Source organism: Canis lupus, chromosome 36 (genome assembly GCF_003254725.2).
Source record: "Canis lupus dingo isolate Sandy chromosome 36, ASM325472v2, whole genome shotgun sequence".
Taxonomy (NCBI): domain Eukaryota; kingdom Metazoa; phylum Chordata; class Mammalia; order Carnivora; family Canidae; genus Canis; species Canis lupus.
In genome coordinates, this window is record NC_064278.1 from 10,922,566 (window position 1) to 10,944,968 (window position 22,403).

The 22,403-nt window shown below is 35.7% G+C and overlaps 1 protein-coding gene across 3 annotated transcripts in view; it reads left to right on the forward strand.

Annotated features, from left to right (window-relative positions):
- The window catches only part of CSRNP3 (cysteine and serine rich nuclear protein 3), a 189,518-nt gene that overhangs the window by 96,720 nt on the left and 70,395 nt on the right, over positions 1-22,403 (forward strand). For 2 of the 3 annotated variants that reach the window (XM_025471000.3, XM_049106327.1), the window contains one exon: positions 20,326-20,496. In XM_025471000.3, coding sequence (XP_025326785.1) covers positions 20,326-20,496 — 171 coding nt within the window. Of the gene's footprint in view, positions 1-3,141; positions 3,435-20,325; positions 20,497-22,403 lie in introns of those variants that run through there. The other variant, XM_049106328.1, reaches the window with a different exon arrangement.

Here is a 22,403-nt window from a genome sequence, read left to right on the forward strand (position 1 = left end):
GAAATGTATCAAGAAAATCCTGCCTGGTCAAGAGTAAATCCAACAGGAGGTGCTGGTATATATGCCAATTAATACGGTTCCAGGAAACACACGTGATGGTATAAGTACCTCTCCTCCATCTTCCTTCATGCAATTGAATGTTCAAAAGATCATTCATTTAGCATATCTCTGCCCAAATTACTGCATGAGCTCAATAGCACACATTTTGGGTCACATTTGAGTTATACAATAAGCTTTGGTTATTTTGTAGAAAAGGGAGGGGGCAAATGAAATGATTCTATGATGCTTCTTTCTCATTAGAGAAAAACCAAGCCAATAAGAGTCAATTGTAAAAATCAAATATCTTTTTTCAATTCACAGTTTTTAGTGTAACAGTAAATTAAAACATCCTTTTAATCTTGGATGGAATTTGCTCCTTTAAGTTGTGATCTTGTGTTTCTCTGTTAATTTCAAATTTTAAGAATTCTTGGCTGATGAAACTGTTATATAAGCAGAGGCACCATTGTTCATTGTGTAATGTGAGAATCAGATGCTCTGCTGTAATTCTCTTGTCATGTCACTGACAGAGAGTTCCAGAATTTTTTTTTTTTTGGAAAGATGGGTATATTTTGTAATTTGTTTTAATCCTAAGATAATTTTATGAGTGTTGTTCTCAAATTAGTTACTACTTTATTTCTATTTTTTTCTGCATGTAATAGAATAAAATCATCTCTTGCTTCTGTTTGTCTCTGCTAGTAGGATAATGTGTTTAAAAATTCTTTTCAACAATCATTAGGATTTTACATCATCTTTTCTTATTTTACTAATATTCGTTGACAATGCTTGATTAAGGCCAATTTAGAGAACTAAACTATAAAAATATTGCCATATATTAACATGACATACTTCCCAAAGACCTTTCTCTTCCTGTTTGCAGACTTAAAAATTAAAGCACGAAATGCTAGAATAATTCACCAAATGACCAAGGTCATTTAAGACAATAGCAGACCTGGAAAGATTATTACTATTTCATAATCATTCTGTCCTTTTCTAGATCTTTCTAGTTCTGTTGTCCACCTTTAAATACCTTTTATAAAATATTATTGGACTAAATAGGCTTTTACATTTAAGTTTATAGACTATGGTCTTTCCATGGGAGACTTATTATTTTGCCGGTATTTGTTTTAATTGCTAGTTATTTCTATATTCCTTGTGTTTGATTATTTATTCTCCTTATTGTAAATTATTTATTCACATGCATTCATTCAAACTTCACATACATGTAGTTTTTATTTCCAATTTCACACCCCGTGCCCTCCCTTTCCTAAGATTTTGGAAGTAATTTAGTTTTCTGCTGATTCTTTCCTTCCATTTGGCAACCATTTTATTCACTGTTTTTGAAGTGATGCAGTAAAGGAAAAATGGCTGCCTTTTGTTTATTTCCTTGTACATTAACATGATGACATCATCAAAGATATTAGCTAGAATGTACATATCTTTAAAAACCTAGAAGCACATCATAATATAAGAGCACCGTTTCCCTTTTTCTTTTAATGCCCCAAGGTTTTGTGGCTTTAGCGTAGCTCTTGTGTGCAGAGGAAAAAATGAACATGAGCATTTTGGAACAAATAAATTAAAATGGTGGCACTTAAAACATAGCTAAATAGTTTTCAATGTTAAGAAAGGCCTACCAAAAGGCATTTACTTACGTCACAAAACATTCTAAATCAGTGTTAACCCAACAAATATTGTAAAGAACAATGTTAGGTCATTGTATACAAGGACTGGGCTATTTAGCTACACTTGCCTAGTCTGGCTTAAAATTATTTTTAAAAAATTTCAGTTGACAACAAAAATTTTAAGTGGGAGTTGGTTCCAGAAAATAATTTCTTATTAATGGAAGGCTTAAGCAGGTATATACGTTTACTCATTTTAAGATTACTGTATTATTTACAAACACTATTAAAATGCACTGTACGTCTAACTATACAGAAAATTTATTTTCTGGTCTTCATTTATGGTGCTTCCATCCTTTCCTTCTGTGCTCTTTGTTGCACTTTGCATGTATCTGTCATAAAATTTCAACTGAGATTAGCAAGCAACAAGCTTTCAATTACCAATTCAATGTAGATAGATTATTAAAGAGATAAGAAATTGATTTTTTCATCAACTTCCGATAACTAAATAGCTTTTTCATTTGGAAATCCACAATCCATTTTTGAATGGGAGGAAATAATTTTAAACAATTATTTAATTATTTAAAAAAACATTTTTAGATAATCTGCCTATACATGTGTACGTACATACATATGCATGTGTGTACATACACACATATGTACATATGCACATATGTGTGTGCATATATTAATTCAATATCTATAGAGCAGAAAATTCCTGTGAATGTTAAATAGTCAGCTCTGAAACTACTTGTTAACACTGAAATCAGATAAGGTAAACCATATGCTTTATTGAGGTTAGCTGTCTAGAATAAGTTACTGCGATTTTAAGAATTAATATGAACCACATGTCCTTTAGATCTTTAAATTGAAATCTTCATTGTTCTTTTAAGTCAGCTGTTCTAGGAATGTGTCATCTTTTGAGAAGATAAATTAATCACCTACCTCATTTATATACATCAATAAGAGACTCGCCCTCTTATCTACTTTATCAAAAGTAATTAGAATAACTCTATTTTTATTCATATGTAGTATCTCTCAGTGATTGAAATTTTCATTGAGGAGATTTTCAGAGAAACAGCCACTTGTCCTTTTAGAGAATAACCTCCTCTAAGAAAAAGAAACACCAGCAATCTAAAGGTTAAAAACATACCGTCAAATCATTCAGTTGAGCAAGGCTCTTTAATAACATTTGTACAAAAGTACTTGCAGAAAGCAGAAGGTAGAAAACCGCTTTTTGCTAGTTCCCTTTCCTTAAATTATTATTCAGCCTCTTATTAAAATAAAATCTAGTTAACTTCTTTTGAATGCCTGTTCAAACGTTTTCCATAATAATAACAATAAAAAAAATCTTGTGAAAGGATTTCCATAAGTCGGGCTGCATTAATGACTTAGAGCAGCTTCATAATCTGTTATTCCTTCCTCCTAGCAGACCTCAGCTGATAAAAATATCCATAGACACAGTGAAGTCAGTGGCATGCCTGGCTTTCTCAGACAAAACTCCCATGTGATCACATATAGGCAGCCTCAGTGAGGCTGATGCCGTGCAGCAAGCAGTAGGTAATGAGTCTTTGTGCAGAGTGAAGCTCTTGTCGCTGAACAATAAAGCATACGGTACCAGCAATAAAACACAGGGCTGGCAAATTTAAGAAGATTCCGCTGAACCAGGAAGAACAGTGCCTTCGGTGATGCTGACACATATTATAAAATGATAATCAATTTATTTTGGATTCTAATGAATAAAGAGTGCAAGGACTAAGACTACAGCTATTTGAACAGGTCAGTGATTTTATAAATTACTCCAACACTTCCTTGTGTTTGATTGGATTTAAATGAGGATGGGCTAATATGTGTTTTCCCTTAAACAAAAACTTTGCAAGATATTCGCAGTGTGTAATATGAAGGATGCACTTGAATTGACCCAATGTGATTAAATTGTTGCTGTAGTCAGATGTGATAGAGAAATGTTTGTTTGAATCTAGTAAACTGAAAAGTTATTTATCCTATTTAAAAATTTATGGGTAAGAAAAAATTCATCCAGTGATTCCTAAGCTTCTCTATATGCAGAAATAATAGAAGTCAGAATACTACTAATAAATAGCTCAAATTAAAAGCTCCAGATTTATTTTTCCAGTGTTAAAAAATCCTGTATTGCAATAGTTTACATGTCCTATAAATTGATGATATATCATTCAGATTTTATTGATGTCTTTCCGTACACAGCAAGAGGAAGGTTTGGCATATTTAATGATTTAAATGAAAAATTTCTAAATAAGAAAATTTTGAAACGTTAATAATGCTACTATTAGAACAATGCATTTTATATTTAACTACCGTAATATATACCTATATTAATTTGTTGTGTGCCTTTTATTTTCATCTTATGTTTCTTTTGATAGGTGGAAAATAAATACTTCCTAAAACCTTTTATTTTATAGATATCATTCCCTCACTAATGGAGAAAAACAAATTAGCTTAATTTTCAAAACAAGAATGGATTAATTTTGTGATGATGCATATTTCCATCGACTCACCATTTAGAAAAGAATGTGTGCCTTCATGTCTATGTATAAAAATATGTACACACATGACCTTCTGTATCTAGAAAATAACCACTTCTTAGGTTTATGAGCAATAGAGAAGTTTATGTTTTAAATAGAGAGATTGCTGTGTGTAGGAAGACAAGGGAAGAAATAACTCTAGCAAATAATAGCACAACACTGAACATCTTTGGCAAAGACAGACAAGCATTACTGCTACATGGATCTTTAAATTTCAATGCACAGTTTAACTTTGCTCTACATTTTTACTGCTGTATTGTTTGAAAGGCATCTTGGGACCTAAATTCTTAACAATTAATGTCTTGGACACCATTTAGGAGACGATCGTCTTTAAAACACGAGGGCACATTTAACATTTTATAGAATTACTATCGTGACTTCCTATATTTGCATAGTAACTAAAATACATCTATGCTTGTAAAATGCTGTTTAAACCACCACCACGACAACACAAAATACCCTCTGTCCCTGATTATGCATGCAATATGTACGCCAGTGGGAAAGAAAATAGCTAGGTCTCAAAAACAAGGGAAGTTAATGAAATTTTTAAATTGGTTTTCCACATGTATTTAAATGAAGTATTTGACTATTTGGGTTTCCTTGGTTACCAGAGTTGCTGCTGACAGCTTCTTTTGGTGGGGAGGTGGGGGGGGGGGGGTGATGCAGGACTCTAAAACAAAGAGTTAAAAACACTTATCCGTTAATAGACCCGGGGTCTGGCTGCTGGCAGCCCAGGGAAGCCGGTGCCCACTCCCCATGGCCTGCTGCCCCCCTCGGGTGATTCAGGTATTGGGGCCGGACTGCAGTTCCAGGCTCCCTTACCCAGCATTCCGTTTCAGCTGCTGGAGGGCTGCCTGAACCTTATGCAAATGAGACCAGCTCCTGAAGCTTTGACTGCAGAAGCGAGGGGGGTTGAGGGGGGCAAGAAGGGAGTTCAAAGGTCACAGGGCTGGTGGAAGGCTGGAGCAGTTGCCTGGAAAAAAGAAATGCACTGAGCTTCTCTGCAGCAGTGTTTTTGCAGCAGTTAAATGAAGTGTGCTTTATTTCTCAGAGTGAAGATTTTACAGCGTGTGGGCCATAGTGGTTGAAAGTGCACGCAGGTACGGTGACAGATCTCATGATGCGCTGACTCTGTCCCTGGGAAAGGCCTGGAGGAGGACTGGCTATTTTAATTCATTGTGGAAATGGGCAGGGTGTTCTCAGCTCTCAGCTTCCCTTAACTAGTTTATTAAAGCTTCTTATTGTTTTGTTTTGTTTTCAGTTTGAAACATGGGTGTTTTGTTCCAATGGCATAATTTCATGTTAGGACGAAATTGAAATTGGGGGGCCTCTAAATCATCCTATTTTTTTGGAAAGTTTCTCATGGCACCCAGAGAAGCCTGGGTTGAGACATCTAAATAAATAAATATCAAGACTTGCAACTTTTACAGGATTTTCCACATTTTTAAGAACTGTATTTTAAATTAGAACTGGGTTCACAGCCTAAGACTCTTGTGAGGTATCTGGAATAAAATAATGGAATTCTTTTGTTCATATCCCACAAGACCTCATAAGGACAGTTTTAATAAGTTGTATTTTCATTTCATTTTAAGAGAGGGTTTCAGTTTTGGTAGTGTTCATTCTATATTTTATTGCTAAGCACTGTATCAAAGAAAGGATTTATTATTTGGGGGTTAGATTTTTTAAAATGCTTCTTTAATTTTTCCAGTTGTTACTAATTTTCTTTGGGATTTTTTTAGACAATGCCATTTTGAACTCCACATGTTCAACTTCCTATGACTTTTCCCTTCAGTTAAGTCTGGATTGTAAAGTGATTCTCATAAATGTCACAGGCAGGGCAGAAGTCTTCCTTTTCCATGCACAAAATATCACACTTTGGTAAAATGTGTGATTACATCATAGTAAAGTCTGACCTGTACCAAACAAACGTGTACTCACTTTTATTGTTCATATTGCTTTATTTCCAAAACATATTTTTAAATAAACTTAATTAAAGCAGCATGATCAGACTACGTTTATCCGTATCATTAAAAATTTTAAATATATCAATTCAGCAGTTAAAATGTTGATGGGGGAAAAAATGTCTAATTTGCATCAAGTGTGCATCTGTCTATATTACAGGTTGTATGTGTATGAAAATTTATGTTGGAAAGATGAAGAGACAAAATAATGTTTAGTCATGAAATTACTGCTTTATGCTTTTTTATTTGCATAAGATCTTAAAATGAATTCTATGAAGCTTACATACAAAGAGCTAATACATATTTAGATAAACTTAATTACTTTCTTTGCACTGAAAAGAGGGCATTAATTTTATTATAATGATTAAGACTTGGTAGTTTGGCAACAATATCTTTTATTTAAAAATGGGGAGGTGGGGTGGGTAGAGGATGGAGCAAAACAAGAGGCTAGCCGTTTAAAACAGTGAAGGACAGTTATTTCAAATATTTATGAAATCCCTTTGTGGTAGTCAGTTAGGGCCAGATTCTTAACCTTTATCACTTCGTGGGGACATTATGACATTTATCCCGGATCCTGAGATCAATTTAGGAAAAGGAATTCATGTCTTGTGTGAGTTTTTTAAAAATGCAAAAACTGCCCTTTTCTTCTAAACTCTCTTTTGAAACTTTCAATAATGACTGCAGCTAAAGGGGTATATTTTAAATAATTTCCTTCTTGTGTGTGTTGAATGGAATATGCTGTCTTTTGGTCCAAACACCATATTTGTAGACTTTTGTTTTACGTATATATATTTATATGTGTGTATGTGTATGTGTATATGTGTGTGTGTATAAATATGTATAGATACACTTTACATATGTTAATATTACAATATATATGATATATATTATATACATATGCAACCAAATAAAATCTTTCTTGTGGTCAATCATTTTTAATTGAACAGTTTTGAAACACAATTTTGAAACAATTTTATTTTACTTCTACCTCAGGTCATGCCCATAGTTTGGGTCTACTAACCTCTGTGTGTGTTCTAAGCAGAGCGCAGTGATGAGGAAAGAGCCCAATTTAAAATTCATTTAGGCAATCCAATACTGTTAACTTTTAAATGCAATCACTACCACTTAGCACATTCTGAATATAGAAATAAAAACACTACAGGCCAAAAAGGAGACTCTGTGAAGGTTCCTGGAGAAAACTTGGTAATAGACAAATGTGAAATAAAGAGAATTGTGCTTCCGTAAGCCACAAGAGAGCTATATATGTCCTGCAGCAAATTTATGGCTTTGAATATCCTGGATAATTTATGTCTCTATGCAAATTCAGTCAAAACTTTGAAGTCTTTTTTGCATTAGCTTGAGCCACACTACTTCCATACAAATCTCAGCAGCATGTACATAGTAGGTTCACGGGCTGGATATTTAAATGTATATAGAAAAATGTATTTGTGTAAGTGCAGTTCTAATCAAATTCGTAAAGTAAAAGAGTAATATAAAAACAAATCATTGAAGGATATGCAGTTAGTGTACTTGAAGAAAGAGTGTTATATCAGATTTCAAAGGAATCTTTAATGATTTTTCAAAAATTAATTTCCTGCTTTCTGATTACCAGTCTGTCTTTGTCATCACTCAAAACTAGAGACCATATTGTAAGCTTGGAAAGGATTTTAGGGCAAATATGTTTTACTCAGTCTAGCAGTATGGAACATCGTCTAAAATCTACAAATAACTGTTGTTATCTTAAAATCACATGTGTAGGTTTTACGTTGTATTATCACTATATATGTCATTCTCCTGAGCTTCTGGTGCCTATAAAATAGAAATGAGAGCAAAATGACTTATAATGTATAAAAGGAAAATGCTCAAAATAATTGAGTATTCAAAACAATTGCATTCTTTCTTTCTTTTAACCTGGCATTTCTTAGGAAACAATCAAAATAAATGGTTGCATTTTTAGTCACCTATTCTAGAATTTAAATAGAATTGTATTATTTTTATCGAAAAGTACAATAAGATTATAGTTTTTTAAAGACTTATGTTTATTCCATATTATTAGACATGTGGCAGTGCTATAGTAATACTTTGTCTAGGACAGTTGGGAAAGAATCTGCACTAAATAAACCAATTTTCCAAATAGGTGAAGTTTGTAACTTTAATGGCCAGCTTTTTAAAATCTTAATTACTTTCATGGAAGCAAAATATAGAACTATCATTCTGCTTCATTGAGCAAGTGGAAATCAGTTTAGGCTTTTCTTCATGGCATAAGAATCATTATTCCCACCATTACGTTGGACTTATTGGAAAAGATAAAACTGCTTCCCAAATGTTCCCCAACACCAAATGGTGTTGCTATTGGATGTTTTTGGTATACAATTGTACAGGCTTTTTACATATTTATATGCTTTTTATAATTTTACTGTTTTCTCAGATTTCTACTTATTATTTTTTAATAGTAATTGCTCTTCATCTGAGAGCAATTTAAAAATGAAGTGTATGCACTGTGTTTTACATTAAATTCTAAGTCTTTTAGGCTTTCTCAGGCAAAGGGAGGGAGATAAACATCCCTCCATACTTTTCCTATATACTGAACTTCCAACACGTGCACATACATGGTATAGTAAGCACAGAAACATTAAAAAAAAAACTTAGTTTGTCTTATATTCAGGATATTGAAAATCATGTTTGAACTCCAGTTCTTGTTACTACAATGAGAATCTGGCATATTATACCATCGGCAGGAATTTGAACCTGTTTTGTCCAATAGGGACAAAAGACAAAAATCATACAATTAAATTAAATGGTATCCCTGAAAATAACATGATTTTAAAACACAGATGATTTTAAAACTCACAAGTAAAGGGAACTACTTATTGTTCAAAATGTTCATTAAACCCCAATAACTGTTCATTGCCATCTTTATCTATAGTCATGCTGAGTAAAGCTATAGCTAAATGGAAGTTCAAGTGCATTCATGAGGTGTTCGTGTTTACATCTAATTATCTGCAGTCTCTCAGAGAAAGCAAAAGTAACTACAAGTAGTGCTCTGCCAGAAACTGGTTCCTTGACCAACAGTGCCACTTTAGCATGCAATGCATTGGTTCACTCTAAAGGGGTCACAGCCATTGATGACAAGAGGCTTTATATTTTTATATGGTCCATCTTTTGGTGCATATGAAACAAGATTTTTTTTTAATGTTAACTGTTCTCAGACACTTTGGAGTTACTGTCATCCTTCCCATTTCCACTAGCTGAATAGGTCTTCTCATGCACTCTGAAGATGTGAAGGAATGTTGATTCCATGAACTTAGTGTCAAAGATGCTCTGTAAGAATGAGAGCTAGTCCAAAGTACTGAGGTGGGGCGTAGAGGGTGGGAGAGGCTTCCTCTTCTGGTCTTCTTTTTCCCATTAACATTTTAAAGAGCCTGAGAACTACTTCAACAAACCTGGGTAATTTTGTTCTATCCAATAGTGATTTATAAATTACGGGAATTCATGAACAACTAAACAACCAGGAAAATAGTGTGTTGTTTTCTTGATGGGTAAATGTCTTTATTATGTAGTTTCTTGGGTAGGTGAGTTCTAAGTTTGAAGAGTGTGAAGAAACTGAAGAGGATAGTGCTTAGGAGCTAAGGTTTAAATTCCAACCCTGTGTCACTTCCAAGACATGGTCTGCCCCTCAAATCCATGTGGCCTTAGACATGATACTTGAAATCTGTAAGCCTCATCTTCATCTGCACAGTGGGGTACATCATCTCTATGTTCTTTTATGAAAGTGAAATGACATGATGCATGCCTGGCACATTTTAAGAACTTTATAAATGATATTCCTATCAATCATAGGAGTTGATCCCCTGGTGTTGCTGATAAGGCAAGTTCAGCTTAAGCCTGTAGTTACAAAGACTCTTGATGAAACATCTTCAATTTCAGCAGATGAGGAAGAGACTTGTTTTCCAAAAACAGAAATCCATGAGCAGTTTATCGGAGATTATACCTCCCTAGTACCATTTTCTATTCAGATGCAGCAAGTAGAGAAGGCAGGCACCACAGTCATCAAAGTTCAAACTATATGTGGCTTCATAGATACCTTGAATCTTTCCAACTGGAAGCACAGTCTCCACAAAAATCCTCACATATGTTGTGGCAATATGTACTTTTATGAGCTCTCATTTTATATCCTTTATTGCTTTAAAAATGTTCATCTATGTGCCTTTGCTCTACTTTTCTTTTCCAAATTTCCATGTTGCCTACAACTGAGATATTAGTCATTCACCTCAGCTCCATCCAGAATTTCTGTCTCATCCATAGACTATGGACTTTTCAATTACAGAGAGCACCTGGGGCATATTAGATACCCAAGAAATGTTTGCTGATCCAATGGTGTTATGCAGCATAAAGAGTCTGATTCTAACTAATGAGCTAAAAGTGCTAATTTCTCTGATTCATGAAACAATCTCTCTGTCACAGGTTTGCTGTTTTAAAGTTCCTGTAGACCAGAATGATGTTTAGAAATATTGTATCAACTGATGTAGTCATAAGGTTTTCCAAAAGAAATTCGGTAGCATTCCTAGAAGTGCTTTTTGATAAATATACTTGGGTAACAAATGTTGAATAAATTGAAGGGGAGGAGGGTCACAGCTCTCTGCTTTTGTAAGACTTGGTGGAACTTCTCTAAGTAGTGAGTTTCCAACTTTTAGAAGATTGTAGGAGTTTGATGGGACTTCTGTTATGAACCAGTTTTAATCAGTGCCAGTCAAACCTTCACAAGATTTTAGAACCCAGATATTTAATCTTATACTCTATATCATTTGAACTAATTGCTCCTTAATGCAATGTTAGCTGCATAGTTGAAAAATTTGTTCTGTGCCCGAGGTAATAAAAATCTATATCTTGCCTAAGGTGGGGATTCATTTTAAAGAATGTTCAAAGTACTTTTTTCAATTTATTCTAATTTTTAAAATCTCCTTTATTTTTTGCACAGTATCTCTGGCAGGATCCCAGTGCTTGGATGGGTATAGTCTTAAAGCATGGCCATATATTACCCTGATGTCCACTTTAGACTACTTTATGAAGAAAATGTTTTCAAAGTTCTTTTTCCTTCAGACTATTCTGCTGATTCTTTCGTGGAAAAGGATATCACATCCCTACCCCCTAAATACCATTTGATCTACACTGGCTTGTCTACTTTACTATTTAATCAGAAGCTTTCTAAAAGACTGAAGAGAAACTTCTTAAGTGCTAAGGAGAAAAAAAAGATGTTGTCTTTCAGTCTTGCAGTAATAATTGTAAATGCCTCTACGTATGTGAGGTCTTTTTTTTTTTCTCCTTAACGCAGTAAGTCTTGCTATTCGCCCAAGAAATCAGGCTAAGTACTGTTCTTTAGTCTTAATAGCAAGCACATAAAATAAATTTTTCATTGGCACTTTTCTTAGAGTAGGAAAAATAGGCTTACAATGGGAACTTGATCAATTTTCAACAGTTTTAAAAGCTTTATCATGTTCTTGGTTTGTTTTCTTTCTTCCTGCTAAGTAAAAGAGTTAACCTGGAGGTGAACTTTAGGAGAGGACTTTGGCTTCTAGTTCACATGTATTCTGGTGCCGTCTTGTCAAATACTAACTAGTGATCAATGTTTAGGGTGAAGAAGCATTAAAAATCAAGTTCTGTCTTTCTTACATTGGTACTAATCTTAATGGCAGGTAACGTGGGAAGCTTCTTGGGGTCCCCCAGCCAGAGAGTCATAAAGAGCACTTTTACCACTAGTAGGTAGATGAGCCATTGATCAGCAAGGCCTTTATCTGCAGGGCCTGAGTCAATTTAAGCCCTTGTCATTTGCATATAGTGAGGGAAGATGGTATGGAGAATTAAGAGGCACCTGCCTTTGATGGAGGCCATGGCTTTTATCATTCACTACCAGGTATGGGGAATATATTGCATCAGAGCCTATTCTTACCAGTTATGTCTGCCCCTTATTTTGATACAAGTAGAAATCGAGACCCAAGGAGGTAATCCTCTTACTTAAAATTAGACCATTTGTTAGTAGCTGATCCAGGATTAGACTCCACAAATTGATGACCATTCATTTACTGAGCAAGCACTTGAGTACATATTCAGTCCATGAGGAACCTTACAGTCAAGTGTGAGAGAATGGCAGGTAAGCCAGCAATTATGGTAGAATTTGATAAGTACCACATGCTGTCAGTGCAGAGAGGTCCCTTAACCTACACTGTGGTGCTGGTCACGGAATACTTTTCAGAGAAAGGTTGGGTCAGACTTCTTGGGAAAATTATCTAGATTTCTGAAATCTTAGTTTCCCTTGTTAAGATTCCCTTGCAAAATTCGGAAAACAATTGCATACAGAGAATAGGCGCAAAGGATCTAGCCCATAGTAGGTGCTCACTAAAAGCTGACTGGTATTATATAAATGGAACAAGGCAATCTAACTACAATTTCCCCAAGACAGATGCTATTTTGAGGAGATTATACTGCAACCTAGAACGATTTACCAAGCCACAAAGTTCCAGAGGAGGTCAGTTCTCAGTGGTTGTCTTAGAGAAGTAGGTGGCAGCCAAGAGAAGAATGAAGAAAGCAAGCCCTAAAATTGGTATGGAATGTCTGCCTTGAGACTAGGCCTTTGGGCCCTTGAGATTAGGCCAAGTAGGGCCCTTGGTGCGACAGCAGGAGGAACCGAGAGCTGGAAGGACCCTTGCCCTAGGAAGAGGACGGCCCTGTTGGTAAAAGGAATAAGAGGCAACAGATTCTCAAACTTCTTTGATACTTTTAACTAATTTTCACAATGAATCACTTCTCCAGTTTCTGGAGATCCACCAAAGCTAGGGGAATGGTGTAAATCACCAGAGCAGAGGTTCTTAACCACGGAGTCCACAGATGGATGGCATGCAGTTGTGCTTATGTGCCCTATTTTTCCCCTATGGAAAGCATTCATTTCTTTCATCAAATTCTCAAGCTGCAAATCGGCAAGCTGCAAAAATGTTGAGATCCCAAGCACATAAAGTGACTCAGACCTTTAACTCAAGGTCACGGGCAACTCTGGCACAAGGAATTCATACATAATTGGGGAACCCTGCAATCATTCCTCCAACAAAAATATTCATTAGACAGGCGTGCCCCTGGGGTTCTTGGCCGAAGCAGGCACCTGGGCAAGAGAGGTGTATTTGGCCAACTTGCGCTTCTCCTGTTGGCAAGCCACCAGCAGCATTTTTCACATTGGAGGTGCCCCGTGGAAACACCTTGCAGGATGCTACCTTGTGAGATCGTTGCCAAATCCTTATCCTCTTGGCGGCAGATATGTGCATGTCTTGCCAAATGGGTTAAATCAGAAATGGTCCTAATATTGTGGAAGAAGATATCCCCTCTTTTTTTTTTTTAATAAGAGAGCTGCACAGTTCTGAGAACATGTTGAGTGATAAGTGTTCAAGGCATAGCATCTGATGCCAGCTTCTTAAAGCAATGACTTTTCTTATTTCACAGAGACTTTAGTCCACAATCAGTGTTTGATTAACAGACTAGTTAGTGTCAAGGCAGTAGTAATGTCAGTATTAGGGCAGAAAATCACAGATTACTCAAACTCATGGCTTAAAAAAAATTGGGGGTGAAAAGGATTTAATACATTTAATATGATTAAGATCATATCCCAATAGGAACACATCTGGATAACTAAAGGTATCATGCCAAAGAATTCAAAATAACACAGTATGATTTTTCTTAGCTAATCTCTGCTTTCTTAAATATTGGAATAAAACCTATACACCATTAATTGAGCAACTGTCCTCTTCATCCTCTATCTGGCCCAGTAACAATCTGGCTGATGAAGTGTGACATTGTGAATAATCTTGCTTTTGCCAGCTAGGCTTTTCCCACCTGCTATCACAGATGAGCCACACACCGGTATTTTCGTCAACCTGTTTGCAGTGCTGCTCAGCTCATCATTAATCTGGTGAGGCAACCACAAGAAACATCAAAACTGCTTTCCATTCTGAAAGAAAGTAAAGAAAAGTAGGTTTGTTTTTTCTATGCAATTTAATCCCAACATTGGTGTTTCCTGGGCCCCAGGCCCATCACTGTTTGAAGCAAGCAAGCTTATCTTATCGAAGTCTTTGCAGTAGAATTTTATCATAGTTTCTTAGCTTTTAGTGCCTGTTGGAAGAATTTGATGAGATCATAAAATAAGTGATTTAGTTCTTTGATTAATCATGAAGAAATGTCCTCCCTGTCATGTTGTAATGCAAGGTAACGTGCCCCTTGATGTACGGCACATCACCAAGACACCACATGTCCCTGTGAATGACCCTTGCAGTTAAAGATGAGCCTCACTTGGGTTAACTACAAAACTAGCAGGGAAGTAATGCGAAGGATAAACCCAGGCCCCAGGGAGAAAGTGAACGTTGGGATTCCAGATGCAACCCTTTTTTACCTCAGAGGATACCATGTAAGGCTTATGGTCTCAGCAGCTTCCATGGAATAAGGGCCTACCAGGTCAGATGAACTGGGAACTCAGAGCTCACCACTCTTTTTTTTTTTTTTTTTTCCACCTGGCCAGAGAAGAGACAGCATTTCACTAAAAGACCTCCTCGTTCTCATAGAAGGAAATTCTTGCCATGCCAGAATTACTTCCTTTTAAATTCCTTCTTCCTGCACCAGTGATAGGCCAAGCCTGTTCTTAACCTATTAACCACTACCAACCTCCCCACCTTTTTTCATTTGTTTGATAAACTCATGATTCACCCTAATAACCTTTCAAGTTTTACTTACTGAGTTTCATCTGATTGATAAAGCCCAGAAATATTCATGTTTGGTAGCTCCAGTTGATAAGTGGCATTTCTTATTTGGATGGTTTTGTTCATTTCATAGTCATTCTTCTTTCTTCTCAAGAGGCAAGATGCAGGATGCCTAGTTACATTTGAATTTCAGATAAACAACAAATAATAAGTACAAATATATCTTGAAGGTGATTTTTTTAATCTAAAATTCTAATTTAACTGGGTGCTCTGTATTTTTATTTGCTAAACCTGGTAGCCATAGAGTGGTTCTACAAATCAGATAACTCACTCCTCAGAATTTGGGGATTGATGATATTCTTAAGGCATATTTCTGTGATAATTTCCTTACAATACAGAGCAAAGCATTATTAAATAAGGACAGAGTAAAAGAAGAAAATGGGGTTAAACATTAGATGAATATAAGTGGGGTGATAAGAACTCAATGAGCCACCTATGAAATCTATGAGATTTTTACACTGTCAGAAGAGAGTGATATGAACAAGATCCCAACAAATACCCAAAGTTAGTTTCAGTCATTCTTCCAAATGCATTAAAATGTACATTTCTATCCAGCTTCTTGTTTTGGCATTCTTAGCGAAGCTCTCCCAGTTACTTCAGTCTGCATCCTTCTGGCTTCTGATATTTTTTTCCAGAAATACACGAAACAAAAGAAACGCACTTATAACCATAAAACATCTAGTGTAGTTCATTGGTTGTTTTTTTTGTTTGTTTGTAGAGAGATTTGAAAACATTACTTTTCTATTACTTTTTCATTAAATGTGCTCAGAGGCTTCTGATCAATGGTTACATCTAATAAAAATTTAAGAACCATAGTATATGTTAGTCAAGAATAGTGGCTATCCAGGATCACAAGATGCTTATTGGAGTTTTATAATGAAGTGGTTATTAATTAAATTTGGCAACAGAAAGGGCATGAGGGTGCAGGGAAAGGGGATGCTGTCCAAGTGGAGAATTCATAGACTATACTAATAAATGAAAAAAGACGATAAATCAGTGTCTCTTAGACAAGGAGAGAACATTGGCTTTGAAATGCAACTGAACTTATTCAGGCCTCCAAGTGAGATTCTCTGGAGTAGTACCTAATTGAGTGGCTCTTTGCCTTCTGGCCATGCAGCTGAGTGATCAAAGAGCTGACCCCTGACCCAAGATGGGCTAAAATGTTTCTTACTCCTTGAAACTTTAAACTGTGAGACCCAGAAGTTGCTGGGCTCAAACTTGCTGACGGTGATGGTGGTGCTGTAGAGGAAAGATCAAGGAATATCTACAGTCATAATCCTAGAAGCTATCCTTATTCCTGCCTTTCTTTAATTTTGGATTTCAGCTCGATCTTAGATGGCATGAACTAGTTCAGTATTTTTCCAACAGATGTCTGTGTGCTTAAGTTAGCTAGAATTTGCTTTTGGGTTACTTGCAAGCAAAAAAAAAAAAAAAATTGTATGATGTTTCGAGGTCAATTTCATCTTTCCTTTTGATTCTCATTCAATCAAAAATGCCAGATATTTTGTTAGGAGGGATAGACTGGTCAATGAGATGAGCATGAGCATGATTTTTATTTTGTGGAGCTTTCAGTCTAGCAGAGTAAACAGACATTGATAAAGTAATTAAAGTATAGAAGGGTTTCATTCATTCATCAACAGATATCTATTGAGCACCTATAATATATAAGGTACTGTTTCTAGACCATTGGTACAATAGTAAAGAAGACAAAGATCCCTGCCCTTGTATCTCTTAGCAAGGGATGAAAATGGTCAGCAATAAACATCAAATATATAATGGATTTGGAAGGTGGTAAATGCTATGGGAAAATAAATTAAAAAGGAGATTGGAAGGAATGTATATCAAAAGGCCTGTAGGCCAGAGAGAAATGGCAGGTTGGAGAAACTGAAAGATTATGAGAGCTAAAATAGTGACGACAAGGCAATGGCTCAAAATGACGCTGAAAAGGTTAGCCAAAGTAGATTGCTAAGGACTTTATAAGCCATTTTAAGGATTTTGAACTCATCCTAAGACAATCCAAAGCCACTTAAGAGTTTTAAGCTGTAGACTGACATGATAAGATTTGCATTTTAGATTTATCATTCTGCTTGCAACCTGGAAAACACATCGAAAGCAAACAGTAGTAGATAGGAGAGAATAATTAGGAAGCTCTTGTCCTAGTCCAAATGAGAAATGGTGACGCTCTTGACTAGCATATGTTTCATGAATTGGAAAACAGTAGCTGTGTTAAAATGGCTGTTATTGAGGCTTAGACTTTCAGCTTCTCATATTTAGAACAAATTAATGCCTGTCCAGATTTATCTTCTGTTCTCTGGGCTTTGATGCTATATAAAGCCAATTTGAAATGTTGACCACTTTTTCATTGGCTTCATATCCAAGAAGTTTCATTATGTCTCATCTTTAGGAACAAAAATATGATAAGTGTATATTTAAGGAGCTGTGGCAGCCATAAGACAGGCATTCATTCTACTCACTTGCATCTGTACCTAACTAGCCACATACTGTCATCCTGAAATTCTAGGAAAACCAATACATAATGCAAACAAACTAGGTATATACAACTCCTTTCTTAACAGGGCCTTCCCCAGTTCTTGTATTCTTTCCTCCCTAGTGAGAAGCGTAGATGATGTAGAAGAAAACCACAAAAAAAAAAAAAAAAAAAAAAAAGAAGAAGAAGAAAACCACATGCTCATTTTTACCACTCCACCATTGGATTTAGATGAGTGGTTATATTCCTATAAACAATGGGTCGTTTGACTCTCATAATTTGTTGTGACATTTTGTTGCACTCACATAAGTACTTTTTAAAGGCAATGGAACTAAACAAGTGCTATGTTTGCTTGCTGCATTTAATAATACTGGTTAAATTCAGCACTTAACCAATATCATGGGTATATGTTAAGGTTATGCCCTTCTGTAATTATTTGAATTTTTGATTTCCAGCTTACATACTAATCCCAAACTAAGTGGTCAGATGTCCCTTCTTTCTTTTGAGCTGTGTCTAGCTCAGGCTCTTTCAATCTCAAAGATGAAGACAGAAATTATATCTAACCTGCAACTTCCTTGCTTCCCAGTCCCAAATGTGATAACAAAAAGAAAGAGAGATTTTTCACTCTCCTTATCATCCCTCCAAAACTTTCCCTTCCTATTCCTGAGAAGAAGAGTACTGAGTACCACTTTTTACAATATTGGAACATGGTTCTCTGTGGTCCAATTGAATGTCCTTGGTTCTTGAGAAATCTGCCTTTCCTAAGGATGCTGGGAGTGATGGAATGGGGAAATAAAGCTTAAGGGTATGGTTTTTAACTGTTCTCGTTGCAATATCTTATTATAAAAATGTACTTTTTAAACATGGGTTTCCATCTTGTATTACTTTGTGTCTTGGAGTCTCTCCCTCATGAATTACTTTGCATCTTGTTTGAAGTGAACCATTTTAAAATTTATATCCTGTCCTACTTTTATTTCAAGAACTTTACTTAAAATATCTTTTTTTTCTCTTACCCTGCTCAGATATGCATGAACATTTTATGCATTTCACACTCTTTAAGATAGAGAAAATAATATGCTAATTTGAATAGTGGTAAAAATCAGAGTCAGAATAGAGATTTTATTCTCAGAGAGTGGACATTGCAATATCTTCATATGGCTATCAGTTACCTGCATTGTTAATATAAGTCATGCAAAAGATGTGGATTCGTAACACAAGGCAGTAGAACATGAATTTGGGAGTACTCTCAGTGGGATGAAACGAGCGTAGTGGATATTTGCTCCTTGAGGGCAGGTAACGTATTCTACTCCCTTTTGTATCATCTACTCCACTCAAGGAGTCAAGCATATACATACCACTTACACAACATGTACTTAGATGAGTAGATTGAAATTAATGATAAATACTTATGACACATCTGGTACTCTACTTAATTTTATGAGAAATCACACAGGGGATGGCAAAAGAAGAGATTTTGGCCAGGTTTTCAGTACTGAGTTATGTCACTCTAGGGCTGGTATGCGGACACCCCAAAGGAAGGAAGAGCCCAGGAAGGGAGCTGCTGAAGAGCAGACTAGAAATGAGACAAGTGGTCCTCCAATTTGAGTATGCAGAGTGCTAGGCACTGCCTCCTGGGAGTTTCTGATTCAGTAGATCTGAAGTGGGGCCCAAGAATTTGCGTTTCTCACAATCCCCCCCCCTCCCCGCAAGGTGATGCTGATGCTACTAATCCAAGTAGCCCACTTAAAAACTACAGAATTAGACCTTGGAGAGCTGGCTCAGCTGAAGGACCGGGGCAGACTGCTTGCTGTGTGATCTGCACAGAGAAGGGTGGGGCGATTTCAGAGACATCTGAGGGCAGTATCTAGAATAGTTTTAAGTCTTGCTTCCTCTCAGTCAACAGGACTGATGGCTACACTCTGGCAGGAAAACGAGAGAGTGGTTTCATGAACTCAAATGAGAGTTAAAATCAGCTGACATAAATGAGATGGAAGTTAACCTAATTTAGCAATGTAAGACCATGTGCATATATATATACATATATATATTTAAGCTAATTTATATATAGGTAATTCCCCGAAATATCCTTACACTGCAAGGAAAGTTTATGCTCTTTAGCTGACTATGCATACGTCAAGGTAAATGGGGAAGGTGAAGAAAGGGCAGCCCAAGGAGAGAGGAAAGCCCATTCATCCTAAAGAAAGCATTTAGGAGAAACCACTCCCACCCATCCCTCTTCCCACTCAACACCATCTCTCAGGTAAATAGCCTTAGGAGGTTTCTGAAACCGTGGCAAGGGCTTCAGTAACCAGGTGTCCTGGGAACACATCTCATCTTATTGCAGTACTGAAATGGAAACACCCTAAAATTTAGAACTGATTTCATAGGCTTTGTTGTGTTCGGCTAATTAGGTTCTTGCATTTTTAAAACTCAGACTATGAAGTTTTTGCATACTTATCTGTGTTTCTTTCAGAGGAATTTTGTATAAGGCAAGAAACATTTAGGACTTTGAGGAAATATTGGCATTTTTTTCGTTACAGAATTTCATGGGTTCAGGTGGATTTTCTCAATTTGCCAACAACAAAAAAAAAAGAATAGAGACATTACACTAAAATGAACTGCATCTTTTTAAAAAGCACATTTTGGTAACCAAATAGTTGCTCGTATTTAATTTAATTTAGTTTTTGTTAATTTGAAAATATTTTTAAAAAAACTGCTTAGTGATCTTTTCAAGGAAAGGCTCAGCTCATATATTAAACACACACACACACACACACACACACACACGTAAAAACGACTCTGGAGACCTTGGCTACACATCTAGCGGTCAAATATTTCAATGCTTCGTTGCTCCCGTTCCTGTTACAGGTACATGTGACAGCGCCGCAGCTATGAGTGGAATTTTAAAGAGGAAGTTTGAAGAAGTTGACGGCTCCTCACCCTGCTCCTCTGTGCGGGAATCAGATGATGAAGTTTCCAGCAGTGAAAGTGCTGACAGTGGGGACAGTGTCAATCCATCCACTTCTAATCATTTTCCCCGTGAGTACTGAAACCATACCAGAAGCTGGTTGTCATCTAATGTGGCAGTGAAAATAAATGTCATCTTGATCATTTTTTTAAACCTTTATTACTAGTTCTGTTTTGTTTTTGTAATTGATATAAAAACAAAACATGATTAAGTAAAAATGAAACATCTTTGAGGCATCAGTAGATTTATTTGGACTGCTTTTGGCAATGGATTATTTGATGGTGTTAACCGACTGACTCAATGAAAAAATAGTATTTTATTATTAATAATTTTTAAAGGAAGAATCCTACTGAGAGTAGATGGGGATAGACAAGTCTAGGCACAAAAATGTATCCTCTCATAGCTGAAAACATATTGGGGGGAAGAGGAAGAAAATGGATGTATTTGGGAGTGGAAGGTCAAGGTTATGATGAGAAAGAGCTTGCCAACCATGCATGAAGAGACGAGGAAGCTGAGAAACTCTTCCAAGTATGCAAGTGCATGCAGTTGATACTTCTTTCTGCTCATTCTTTTATCCTTTATCCTCAAGAATAATATTTAAAGCCCACAAAGATAAAAAAGAGATGTATGCCTTCTCATTGATTCCTTTTTCTGCCACACTCTAATGGTAGCCTTTCCTGTCAAGAAAGGTATTATGAGTTTTGCAGGACTGATGAGAAAAATTCTTAAAGTAATACAATCCACAAGCTAAAAGAAGTAGATTAGTAATAGCTAAAAGATCTTAAATTTATGTTTCCCACAAGAAGATTTTACTATATCTTAATACCATAGTAGATAACGAGTCTACGTTTCTCCATTTTTCAATTAAGTGGCTGATTTTATTAATATATGATTCTGTAACATAGGATTGATTTTGGAAATGTGACCACCCAGAAAACCAAAAGAATTAGCAATAGTTTTAAAGGGTAATAAGGATCTCAATAAAACTGATGAGTATGAAACAAACATACTAAAATCAGAAGCATTCCTTTAAACAGGCAAAACTAATAGAAAATATAATGAAAGGGCAATTACAATGATCATAGCAGATAAAGAAAACATAAAATATTCAGGGACATGGTTATTGTGTAATGTGGGAGATCTACAAATACATTTATATATGTCATGATGATATGAGGTGAGCTTGTGTTTTTGATTTAAAAGAAGATACATGTGTACCTATTTGGTCTTATATGAAGAGTGATAATAGCAACAACATGATCATCTGATGGAGTTTCATGAGAATCAACAGAGCAAGTGAGATGAAACATGAAACATGAAATAACTTTGAAATACACATGAAACAACTTTGTAAAATGCTAAGTACTAAGAACATGTTATATTGAAAATTATGATCATAGCTAACATTTATTACATAAATGCTCCAAAAGCTTTATATACATTATACCTACTCTTTTTATCAGTTCTGGAGGTACTATTACCTTCAGTTTAAGAGGAAATACCTGAGGCTCAGAGAGGCTAAGCACCTTGCCCAAGATCACACACGATTTGAGCCTAGATACATATGTATATGTGTGTGTTTCACTTCATAGTCTTTGCTTTTTTCCATTACCTCATGCTGCTCCTTACGTGTATAATATTGGACATATCTCTAAAGTGTTTAATGTGAATTATAAAAGAATTAGATGAATTAGTAAAGAGATAAGTTATGTTTCTGGATATAAAAATAATTATTAAAGCTTTCCACATTAATCTATACATATAAGCATAATGTCAATAAAGTTCTCAGCTGCGTTTTCTTAGAAGGCAATAGAATGACAAAAATCTATTTGGGAAAATAAGCTAATGAGAATGTAGGTTTATTTTTAAAAAGAAGCTATAAAGGTTGAAAAGTCATTCTAGACCTCAAATCATAATAGAAAATGATATAATTTATCTTTTTTGATACTGTGCTAGATCTGGGAAAATATAGAAAAAT